The 12,658-nt window shown below is 39.9% G+C and overlaps 1 protein-coding gene across 4 annotated transcripts in view; it reads right to left on the bottom strand.

The window, feature by feature from the left end:
- The window catches only part of pkn1a (protein kinase N1a), a 49,763-nt gene that overhangs the window by 7,096 nt on the left and 30,009 nt on the right, over positions 1-12,658 (bottom strand). For 3 of the 4 annotated variants that reach the window (XM_054779181.1, XM_054779183.1, XM_054779182.1), the window contains 10 exons: positions 11,232-11,380; positions 10,080-10,200; positions 7,748-7,893; positions 6,504-6,717; positions 6,221-6,415; positions 4,657-4,766; positions 4,430-4,573; positions 4,279-4,354; positions 1,672-1,807; positions 1,330-1,414 (listed from right to left, as the gene is read on the bottom strand). In XM_054779181.1, coding sequence (XP_054635156.1) covers positions 1,330-1,414; positions 1,672-1,807; positions 4,279-4,354; positions 4,430-4,573; positions 4,657-4,766; positions 6,221-6,415; positions 6,504-6,717; positions 7,748-7,893; positions 10,080-10,200; positions 11,232-11,380 — 1,376 coding nt within the window. The remainder of the gene's footprint in view (positions 1-1,329; positions 1,415-1,671; positions 1,808-4,278; positions 4,355-4,429; positions 4,574-4,656; positions 4,767-6,220; positions 6,416-6,503; positions 6,718-7,747; positions 7,894-10,079; positions 10,201-11,231; positions 11,381-12,658) is intronic. The other variant, XM_054779184.1, reaches the window with a different exon arrangement.

Raw genomic sequence — 12,658 nt, forward strand, 5'->3', positions numbered from 1 at the left:
CACCACCATATTTTCCTGTTGGTATGATGTTCTTTTTCTGAAATGCGGTGTTACTTTTATGTAGATGTAATGGGACACACACCTTCCAAAAAGTTCAACTTTTGTCCGAATATTTTCCCAAAGGTCTTGGGGATCATCAAGATGTTTTCTGCCAAAATTGAGATGAGGCTTAATGTTCTTTTTGTTCAGCAGTGGGTTTTTGTCTTGGAACTCTGCCATGCAGGCCATTTTTTTCCCAGTGTCTTTCTTACGTTGGAGGTCACTGACCTTCCTGGAGGCAAGTGAGGCCTGCAGATCTCTGGATGTTGTTGTGGGGTCTTTTGTGACCTGTTGGAGTCGTCGCTGCGCTCTTTGGGGAAACTTTGGTTGGCAGGCCACTCCTGGAAAGGTTCACCACTGGTCCATGTTTTTGCCATTTGTGGATAATGGCTCTCACTGTGGTTCGCGGGAGTCACAAAGCTTTAGACATTTCTAAACTTTATTCTAAGCTTTATAACCTTTTCCAGACTGATAGATCTCAATCTCAGTTAAACTTGCTTTCTCACACAGGCTCATGTAAGGTTGGATTTTTTCTCTCTTAATCATAAAACGTTTCATTAAAAACTGCATGTTGTGTTCAGTTGTGTTGTCATTGACTAATATTTAAATTTGTTTGATGATCTGAAACATTTAAGTGTGACAAAAATAAATCAGGAAGAGGGCAAACACTTTTTCACACCACTGGATATATTTTTGGGATGGGAGAATATTCTTAACTCCTGCTTCCATGCCAGTGTTATACAAAGCTGAATAATCCTGCCATAATGCAGTTCAACAACAACGTTGACGACTTCCTCTTTAGAGCACAAACTAGTTGAGCGTGAATCAACAGCTGCTGGTTGCAGCCAAGTAGTGCACTCCATTTTAACATTATGCCCATCCCATGCGACAACAATCCTAGTAATCGTTGCAACCTGAAGGCATCTAAATGATTATGTCACTGTTTTTCATTTATGGCCTGACCAGATTTATAACAACAATAAAGCATGTGTTTGTGGAACAAAGCAGCTATATTGGATCGAATTATCCTTTCCGAGCCATTTTGAGAAAGCTTTTGAAAGACTGTTCTTTTTTTATGCGAACTCACATTACATTTTTTAGAGGAGCCTTGACTCATCACAGAGAGGATTGTGGATTGTTAGCTGTTGAACCAAGTAATATTTGAGTTATTTTAGGATCAAGACCGACATTAACCTGAGTTGATTCAAATGATTACATCATAAGAACCCAACCAAAACACCGCCCCCATTCCCTCGTCTCCCCTGCCGTCAGTCTGTCTGTCTCTCTCACCGGGGTGTGTGCTTCCATGTCTCTCTTGTAATCTCCTTTTATCGGTGAGTCGTTATCCAGACTTAACTTCTCCATCGAGATGTCCCTGAGAGCGCCACACAAGACACCAAACACAGCAGCACGGCGTGGCAGAAGACGCACAAATGAACAGAGAGGAAAAACACGAAAACACAAAAGGGCAATTAGATATTGAGGTAAGGAGAGGGGATGCTTGGATGCTTCCATCTTTGTCAGGACAAAAAAGGTTCAAAGGTTGTTGTTGGGTTCATGTACATAAGGGGGCTTTTTTTTTTTTTATTCCAGTTGTGTGTCTGAGTAGTAGTGCCTATGCCAGTTTCTCACCCAGTGTTGAGTGTCAGGCTGTGTGCGTTTGGACTGTAGGTTCCAGAGTTGTTGACAGTGGGAATAGCATTTCGAAGAAGCCTCACCCAAGTTCCAATATCAACGTTCATTTGGCGAGCTCGAAGGAATGCTTTGCCTGGAAACACATATGCAAACAACGTATGTTGTCCTGAAAAATCATTGCTTCCGTGATACATATTGCATATCTGTTTGCACTGCCGCCTGAAAAAGCTTTGATTAAGATTCCTCTCGTGCGGGTTTCCATAATACGTGTGTACAAGTATCTTATGTTCACCTAAAGTAGACGTTCAGTTTTTAGTGGTTAGTTAAAATTGTGTACTCTTGCTACTTTATTAAGCTACATCAGTCATCCCTCGCTACATCGCGGTTCGAACATCACTCCCTCACTCCATCACGTTTTTTTTCAAAAATTAACAAACGATCACTATTTCGTGGTTGAATACGACCCATTATTAGTTTTAAAAAATATGCATATTTAAGCAAATTGTACTTATTCTTGGCCTAAATTAAGCATTTTCAAACGTAAAATGGCTAAATGAACTAACATACAAACACAAGGCAGAAGAAGCAGTCTAACTGTGAATGTAGTACTGTATTCTACATTGGCCACCAGGTGTCGTCATTGTTCAGTGAGACTCTAAGGTTCCCTAGGAAACACATTTACTGTGACACTGGTCAAGCAGGAGTTTTATTTAAGTCTTAAATGGCTTATTTACACTTATTTTGTCTACTATATTGGGTAATACAAGTGTAAAGCCATTAAAGCCACCATTACAATAAGTAAGCTAGAAGAACGCTGTCCAGAAAAAAACAAAAACAAGGAACTGCTAACGTGAGTCTGTGCTATCTTATTTTTGTCTAATATGTCTTTTATTCTGATTATATCTACTATATTAGGTAATAGAAATGTAACGGTGACTATTTGGGTGTTATTTCATGTCTTGAGGGCTCTAATAATGTTAAAAACCGTATTTAAAAGATTGTAAATAGGTTTTCTATGCCATAACTACGAAAATATTCCATTTATTAATACTTAATCTTACTTTCACAAAAATTCACTTATTGCGGTCGAGTCTGGAACCAATTAACCGCGATAAACGAGGGTCAACTGTAAACAGCTGTCATTATGATGCAGTATAGATCTATTGCAAACTTCACCAAAAATAATATAGTGTTAAATTAATCGCTAATAATAATTAAAAACTGAGCATCATTGCCTCTTTAACCCGTGTGGCATTTTTTAGATGGAACTTTTTATATTGAATGTCATTAGATTATGGCCATCAAATATACAAATACAGTAAATGAGGGCTACTAACCAGTAGAAGGTGCTGTTAGCTACATGAGTTATTGTACATCATCTGTAATGTGGGTTTTCAAAGTGTGAGATGGGACTCTCCTGGGAGGCGCAGCAGCTTCAGAAAGACAAAGAAAACCTGCTAAGCTATGTTCCTCCGGTGAGTGAGTAAAAGAAAATACATATGATATTATTATATTACATTCAATATTATATTTATTTCTTTAAATTGACAGAAAAAACTGTTTGACTTTATTTGAGAATAGGGGAAGCATTAACTGTACGGTGTTCCCTCGCTCCATCGCATTTCACCTTTCGTTTTTTTGGACAATTTTAGTGTTTTTTTTTTTATTTTTATTTTTTTAACAGCATATGAACGCTGCTACAGGCCGAGTCTGACTCTGTAAGAAGTATTGCATGGTGGGAAGTTGAGTGTTGTAGTTCTGTTCTTTAGCACAGGCAGCGGTGTCTCTCTGTATTCTCTCTCTTCTGTCTGCACCGCCCATTGTCTTCCGTGTCCTGATTGGCTGTAGACCATTGTCAATCTCCTTCGTGCTGTCTCTTGTTGTGGTCATGGCTAGCAAACTAGGTAACCGTGTGAGTTGCTTGCTAACCGCAAATACAGTAAATAATGGAAGAACCAGAAGATCCTAACCGTGTGTGACTCTGAACGCTGTATGGTTGTAAGTTTTCTCCCAATAAAACACACAATGTTGACGAAACGCTCTGCACCCAAAAGGAAGGCAGATGTTTCGCGGCTGTGGGACGCCATTATGGAATACTGTAAATCAATCTTTGGTTCATGGAGAACGAGTAGGAGGAGTAAAATATGACGACAGGAATAATATGTTTTAACAAGGATACAAAAACGCTACAGCCGAACGGCACCAGAACAAAGAGGCACGGTCAGAAGAATGAAATACGTGTGAGTCACTAAAGGATTTATTGTGTCCAACCGAGTCGCTTGATCACTAAAATTCAAACGAAATTTGAACTTTGACAGTGTTTAATCAAGATAGAAATGTGAGAAAGGTGTATAAGTGTTTCGTGAGGGGTTTTACAACTAGAAATATATATAATAATTGCAATAAATATAAAGTTGGCTACTTTGCGGATTTCACTTATTGTGGTCTATTTTGGGAACCTATCCTCTGTGATAAATGAGGACAAGTGCTGCACTTTGAAAAGCTCTGCTCTACAAACTGTGTTAACGTCTAAGAGAGACGCAAGGCGACAAAAGACTGGAACTTAAAGATCATTTGTCTCTAGTCTGATTCCTGTTTACTCACCTTGCTGCTTAGAGAAGACCTTCTTCTGCCGTTGGAGGCGAGGAACTCTCTCGATAACTGGGTTGAAGAAGGTCACCTGGAAACCCAGTTTTATTTGATGGCGTCATATTCAATAGTTAAAAGCCGTGCTTTTAAATACAGCATGTCGTACTTCTGCCAGCAGCAGGCCCTGTGGTTCCAGCTCCAACTGAACTCTGTGCTTCTGGTTGTCCAGGAACTCTTCCAACTTCAGGTACTTGAGAGCACACAGTGAGCGGTAGTCCTTCCAGTACACTGCAATCTCCATCTCCCTTGACTAGAACATGCAGGAAAAACAAGCATACTATGTCAATAAGGTTTATACATTGATACTTGTGTTTGTTTTCTACGTGTGCTAACCCTTTCTAGCTCCACAGTGAAGGTCTGGTCCCACGCTTGCTCACCCACAGTCTTCCAAGCTGTCTGGCCAACCACTGTGTTATCCAGCTTGAGCACAGCGCTCACCTCAGCTGCATTTATAAGCACACACGGGATATTTCATTTACGACACAAGTGACACTGATGCAGACAAACAACATAACATTTTTGAAAAGATAGAATGAGTGCATGAATCCAAGCCATGGAGCTTGCAGTTATTGCATAGTAAGTATATGTGGGCGAGGCTTGTTGTTACCCAATTCCATGTGTTGTGTACCAGCAACAACTGGCCACAATGACACTTGCTTGTTTATGTCAACAGGCATTTATATGGAAAGATGTTGCTCATATGCATTAAAAACAACAACTCCAAACACCACACAAATCATCTAAAATGCTTCATATCATTCAATAACGCCAAGTACAACTGCATCATTCCAGAAAATTGGGAATAAGGACATAGTCCACTTGGAGTCTGTGCGGCCGTACCTTAGGCAGTTTCAGGCAAACGTGCAACAAAGCCAACGACTGCTATAAGCTAGTATTTTTTGTGATAAGACAATTTGACTGTCAGCACACATGACAACCAAGCAAATTTGTTTTTAATTAGCCCCGACTTTGAGAGGCAGTGTCGAATTTGAATTAAATGGTGATGTGCAAGAATTGAATACATTTTACGTTTTTTTTCCTGGCTCATATTTAAATGTGTCACTTATTGGGCATATATTCTTTGGTTGCTAGGGTTTATGCTATTTACATTCCCTGACTTGAAAATGTGAAGGACCAATGTAGGCTAATGATTCATTAACCTATTTTTGTTATAGTCACTGTGAATTCAAAAGAATGAATTGCAAGATATCACAGATTAAAACTTTTTGTTGCTTCATTTCTGCTTTAATGGAAGTGATTCCATTGCTATTTAAAACATCTCTAACATGTCGAGTAGTTGTCCTCTACAGCTGGAAGATTAATGAGCAAATTGTGACTGCAGGGAAAAAAGGTGTTGTGCAACCTCTGATATGAGAACTCTAGCAACCTAAAGAGAGGATTTCCTGCCTCACAACCGATAGAAAGGAAAAGAAAATTTCCTTTCAGAAATGTTTTTACCTTAATATGATCTAGCTTCAATTGTAATATGCAGTGAAAGCTACAGCTAATCTTTTGACAATTGGTGATGATTACTATTAAGCATTACCTAATCATAGGTATTAATGTGTTTCCCAACCTTCATTGAGCCAAGGAATACATTTTACGTTTGAAAAATCTCACGGCAGACCATCAAACAAAAATGTTGCATGAATGGCAACAGGTGGATACAAGGGATAATGATATACTTGCCACCAAGTGGAAATGCATTTCATTGTTCTGCACATCACTATATGGCGCTGGTATAGATAGATAGGCAAAAATATATTATTTGTCGTAAATAATCCGACCAATTAAGTGAAATTTCCCACAGCACACCAAATTATCTCTGTGGTGGCTGGGAATCTCTGACCTAATGGACTCCTTTAACATACAGAATCACATAATATGGTTTACTTACAGGAGAGCTCCTCTGTCTTGCTCGGTGTCTTCCCACTGACTGAACCACTTCGGCTGTACAGTCCCTTGCTGCTCCTCATGAACGAGCGTGTGTCACCAGGGCTATAACAGGGCAGCATGACAGCGCTTCCTTTATTCCGTCCCGGGACCACCTCCAACAACCCCACACAGCCCAGAAGTTGTACCTGTAGGGTACCTGAGGACACAGTCCAACCACATTTTCAAGTAAATATGCCAAGCTCTAGTTATAGAATGTGATTTTTGTCCAGTTTCACATGTCATACCAGTAAGGGGTGAAGGCTTGTTGAGGGTGCTGTACTGGTTGTGGACATAGGGGGCACCGTGGCGAGAGCTGAAGGCCGGCGAGGAGGACAGCATCATCTCCTCTTTAATGACATTGGCCTTGGGGTGGTCCTCTGGTAGCTCAGCCAAGCGTTGGTCCAGAGAATCCCTCAGAAGGTCCAACCGTTGAGAAGCCTCACTCAGCCGAGACTGTGCCTACACCCAACAGGAACGTAAGGCAGTTTTATATTTCATGTTAAAATAACATTTGACATAGCAGTCAGAACAGGACCCTGTCACAACAACAATGGAGGAGAACAAGCATCCCACGGTAATGAGAGGCATTTTATCCGAGAGGAGACTGAGGGGAGAAGGAAAATGGAGACTGTATATTATAATAGTTAATCCACAGGCAACACGATAAGATAAGTTTAGCATGTGTACTTATTTTTGTCAATCTTCAAATGATAATCAATTAGAGATTATCGAGATACAAAATACATACAAATATAGAGTTTAATTTAAGAGCTGATATCTAGCAACTTCCATGGTTTTCTTGATAATAACCAAACTCACTTAAGTTCTTACATGAATAGCTATAGCACTGTACTGCCAAAACATGCAACTCTTATGAGCTATTTTTGTTGTCATTGTTAGATTTGTCCAAACACAGATACCTTTGGTTGTGTAGGGCATTAAAAAGAACAAGAAACAAGGGTGGTCTAATCATTTTTTCCAAGACTCTGTGTGTGTGTGTGTGTGTGTGTGTGTGCGTATGTGTATATACTGTATATATACTGTATATGATAGATTGGATAGGATAGATAGATAAGATTAGATAGATTAGATGGGATAGATGGGATGGATAGATTAGATAGATGGATGCTTTCTTGCAGCTATCCGATATACCCAACACAGTCCATCACTCCATTACAGATACCGATATCAACCGATACCAATATTGGCAGCAGCTCTTCTCTCAAACTAATGTTGTGTAATGAACACATTATGCCACTGGATACATTTCACGAATAAACACAGTTGTGCAAAATGAACAAATACCGCTTTACAGTCTTTGCAAATTGCAATAAAATCTCACTTTTTATGCCAATATCGTTCGATAATATCGGTCGGGTGATATTATCGGACATGCCTATAATCAAACACAATAATGCAGACATTTCAAATGCTGCTCGACCAATGAGTGACGAGAAGACAATCTCTGTGAGTGACTGTCCCATCTCACCTCAGAAAGCGCTTTTTTATCCTGGACCTTGCTGGCCCCCAGGAGTCGAAGCACATTTTTGGCCCCCTCAGCAACAGCATGTTCCACCCTGTAGTGATGCCTCAGCTCCTCAATGCGCAGCTCCACCCCACACAGGTCGTGGTTACCTGCAGTGACATCAGAGAATAATCTTACAATACAGTCTGTTTTTGGTATGATTCTGTTTTGCAATAAGCTGCTGCATCAGACTTTTTTGAGAGGGGTGGAGGGGGGAACTGTTTTAATGAGGAACACCCCAGGGCATGCTAAGTGGAGATAACATTTACAAAAAACTATCATGTATTAACCAAACAGAAAAGAAACATTAGCAGAGCCTTACCGTATACCCATAACAAGTCTTACTAAGACAAATGTTTAGTTATTTATTTATTGATATTATTATATACACATACAGTATATACATTTGAGAGCTACATAAAGCAACAACTAAAACGGAATTTGTAATCATCAATGGTCAAGTTTGAACTTTCAATGGATGTAATAAATCACAATGTGTAAATATTTCTTTTAAAAAGTGCAAGGCTCTAATCACTTGTACACAGGGGTTATCAGGGCTGGACGTGGAACTGAAACTAAGAGGTCCACTTGCTGTAGTTGTGGCCTCTCAAACTGGGCAACACGTTCAGTAGAGCAGATAAGGGATGAGGGGAAGAGGTGGAGGATTAAGGGGACAAGATATACAAGGAGATAAACATAACCCTTAGCAATTACAATTGACAAATATCAGGTTGGTGAAAAGGAATATGACCAAAGAATCCAAGAGTAAAGAATAATATATATGATATGTGGGGTTTTCAATATAGCATGAGGAAGAAAGTGAAGATAAAAGTGGAGGTGGCGTATGGGTGCTTTTATCTCCTAATAAGGTGCTCTGCCTGAAGCATGGACTCCGCTAGATGACCCCTCCAGGGGGTGTGGTGCCTGGAGACCGTCTGTGTACACTACACACACAAACCTCCCCTGTGCGTGTGTGCTTGTGTGGTTTAAATGAGCCAGAATAACTTAAGACTGGCTATGTGGGAGCACAAGCAGCAAAGTGCAGATGAAAAATGGAGTTCTGACGTCAAAGAACCAGGCTCATGGTTCTGAAAAAAGAAATGATATTGAGCGAGAGGATCTGAAATCATTGTTGGAATACAATGCTTATATTATGCTATAATGACTTTAAAAAGTGACATTCAAAAGAGGAGAACAAAAGGCAAGGAGAACATAACATGAAGAAAACAGTCATTTTCCCTTAAGTCCTTCAAGGCCTTTATTTGTCAATGTAAAGCAATAGTGTGTTTACACTTAGACATGCGAAAAGTCCTCTTAGTATGTTTAAAACCAGCAATGTAACATGTGCCATTCTTCTTCTTCTTCTTCTTTCTGAAGCCTTTTGCTCCTCTTGGATTTATAGGCCGCAGATCATTTCACACGGTTTATGGCTTTTCACTCAAGCTCTGCCCAGTTGAATCCACTGCCATTTCTGCCTTCCTTTTCCTTTAGGGGTTTTATTTCAGACTTATGGAGGGATGTTTGTGGCAAGGTTTCTGAGTGTGTGGCCAATCCAACTCCACTTTCTTTTCGGATTTGTAAGTCTCCACATTGTTGAATTGGTCTTTCCACCAGATATTTACTATTCTTCTGAGTCAGGTGTTGAACGTTTGTGGCCTGCGTGTTGTGTGTTTAGTTCTTCGTGTTTCGGATCAAAACAATTTGGCAGAGATCCTTTTCCAATTGCACAAAGCATGGCCCATAAGGCATGCTCTGATCAGTTTGGTGTGCAAGAACTTCAGCTCAAGTTCATCCAACTCCTTTGGGATGAATTAGCACAGAGATGGTGACCTAGCAGGCTCTCTCTCAGGTCCAACATCAGCAATATCTGACCTCACAAACAGCAGACACCCTCTTTGTTCCATACAAGTTGTCAAATAGTAGTAGCTGTAGTGTCTGAATCTTTTTCCACATCACCAATGTCATTCAAATGTTTTTTTTTTATTCTTCCCTCAGCTCACAACCATCTTGCTACATTTGAACCCTCCCAGTAATTGGTTCACTGTGTCCCATCAGAGGGGCAGTAATTGTCTACAGCATAGTGCCAGATAGTCACTTACCCTTTAATGGCATTGACCGCTAAGCCAGACCACATATAACAGATGTGAATGAGCAACAGACACAACATCTTTGTTTCAACCAGATCCACACCAAAATTCAAAGATCTTTTTTTAGTCCCTCCCACATCCTTCCATACATTTTAAATCAGTGAATTAAACAAATACCAATGGGAAAAAATGAGGTAGCTTGTACCTACCCTGTGTGTCATCATTGTGCTCAGTGGCCTGTACAGCTTTGCGGATTTGCATGCGGATGATGTCTATTTTGGTTTTACTGTCCTGTAGCATCTGTTGGGCCGTCTGCAGCATTTTTTTGTCCTGATTGAAGAGACAAGCAAGAAGGTCAAACAATATAAAATGTTTTCTTTCTTGCTGTGAGATACAGTGTAGGTAGAGATTCAGGGTCAAAAATGTTAGTGAGGGTGTGAATAATCAAAAGACGGGAAGATAGAGATTGTATACATTCTCTCATTACTATTCAGGCATTTGAGTCAGCAAGGTGCAATGTTGTGCACCATGAAGGTCAAGTGGAAGAGGTGTGTCTACGTGCGCGGATGTGTGTGGTGCATGTGTGTGTGTACTGTGTGTTCGTATAACCAGTCCCTCTCGGACATTGTTTGTAGTCATGTGTTTGAAATCCTGCCGCATGGATAAATACATCGCTCCGGGCATTATCATCACTTATTAACAGAAATTCACACAAAAGATTCAAGACGCTGCAGAAATTACTTGAGAATTCCCCTAGACGTGTTGCAAGAGGTGGTGGAAAAGTTAACCCATTCGTGTGAATTTATCATTTTTTAGGCATAGGCTCACGGTGCGTTCACAACTGGTTCACGGAAACTATGCAGGCCACAAATTTTGAACATGTCAAAAGTTTCTTTGCACACTGGCACAGTTTGCACATACTTCACACCTGTTTATGACCAATTTAGTCATTGGCACGCCATTGGCATGAAAAATTGTGTACTACTACAGAGACAAAATGTGTGCAAGTGTAAACAAGGCTTAAGTCAACCCTTAGATTTAATTACGGTTTGATCCTCCTTTGGAAGCAATAAGCTCAGCCAAACTTTTCCTGTATTTGCAGATCAGACGTGCACAATGATGAATGGAAGGATGAATTTAGGACCATTCCTCTTCACAAAACTGTTGCTGCACTACATCAAATTTATTTTACAATAGCATTTGGCCCCCCAGTGTCTGCTGAGAAAAATTATGGCCCTTGAACAAATGCAATGATGCCTGGGCTTGAGTATAAAAATATATTTTATTTTATTTTTTATTTTTTTACATTCCAAAAATTCCGTGAAACTGGGGAACCTACTGTATTCAGTAAAATGTGTTACCTTGGTGGACCCATTGGCATAGATGGGGATCATGTTCTCAACGCCTTGTTTGACTTTGAGCTCGATGTTGAGCTGCCTCTCCAGGGCGGCGATGCGCTCCTTGTGGGCCGATGTTCGACTCTCCGCCCCAGGAGATTGGGGACATTCATCTGTGAGAAGATAAAAAGGTTAGATGGCTAAAGTGACAGTAAGTCGAAAGTAATACCAGAATAACAGAATGTACGCCGCAAAGTCAGCTGAGTTTAGTCGTTTAAGTCTGAGGTCTGTATGTGGTTTTCTGTGTTTATCACCACTAGGGATGAGCGAGTACACCACTATCTGTATCTGTATCTGCGTCTGTTCACCCATCTAAATGATCTGTACCCGTATCTGTACTCAGAATGGGCGGGACATAAACAGTAAGTGGGCGTGGTCTAACCGGGAATGGGTGGGGCTTAAATCTGTACATTATTTTAAGTCTGAAATTGACATGGATTGATCAGAAGTTCCTTAATTTGTTAATTATTCAGCTATATGTTTACTGTGTATGTGTAGAAGTGATTTGTAAGACTTAGTTTTTAGTAGGGCTGTCACCATGAATATTTTTAGCGTATTTAACGCATACGCATCATGGCAAGCCACTGCTCTCTGTTATGACGACAGACAGCAGCACAATGTAGCTCCCCACAGAGTTTATCGCTTCTTTACAAATTTATTCTGACCTGAACACATCAACAGCAGTGCAATTCAAAGAGCATATATGTACTGTATTTCCAACTCTAAACAAACTAAATAAATGTCTCTAGTCCATTCGTCATTGCAACGACACTTCCTAGTTGTCACTAGACAGACCGCGAGATGCATTCACGGACACTCCGGACATCATATCAACGTCTTTATTATGCGTGTATGTGTGGTCTAAATCGGGTCACCAACACGGTGCCAGCGGGTACCAGGTGCCCCCTAAGGACCACATGAGTCGCTTGCCAGCCTGTTCTAAAGACAGATCAAATATCACTCATAGCACTATATATATATATATATATATATATATATATATATATATATGTATTTATTTATTTATTGGTTTTTATGTTTCTGATGTTCTTATTCATTTTGTGTTTTTCTTTCTTTTTTTGGGAGAATGAACAGAACAAGAATTTCATTGCATAGCAGAACTACCTGTTTTACTGTGCATATGACAATAAAACTCTTGAATCTTGAAATAGTACCACTTACCTGTGAGCTGCATCTATTTTTTTTTATTCTTATTCTTGTTTAATTCACACAAGACAATATATTTTAAAAACACTTTTAAAAAATTGTATAAAGACTGTTTTAGTAGCTCCCATTCTCTTATGTTCCTTTAGGTTAACATGTGATTAAATGTTTTTTCCAATTACAACGCAAGATGGGTACATGAATGCACCATGGCAGCCGCGGAGCTT

Source organism: Dunckerocampus dactyliophorus, chromosome 6 (genome assembly GCF_027744805.1).
Source record: "Dunckerocampus dactyliophorus isolate RoL2022-P2 chromosome 6, RoL_Ddac_1.1, whole genome shotgun sequence".
NCBI classification, from domain to species: Eukaryota; Metazoa; Chordata; class Actinopteri; order Syngnathiformes; family Syngnathidae; genus Dunckerocampus; species Dunckerocampus dactyliophorus.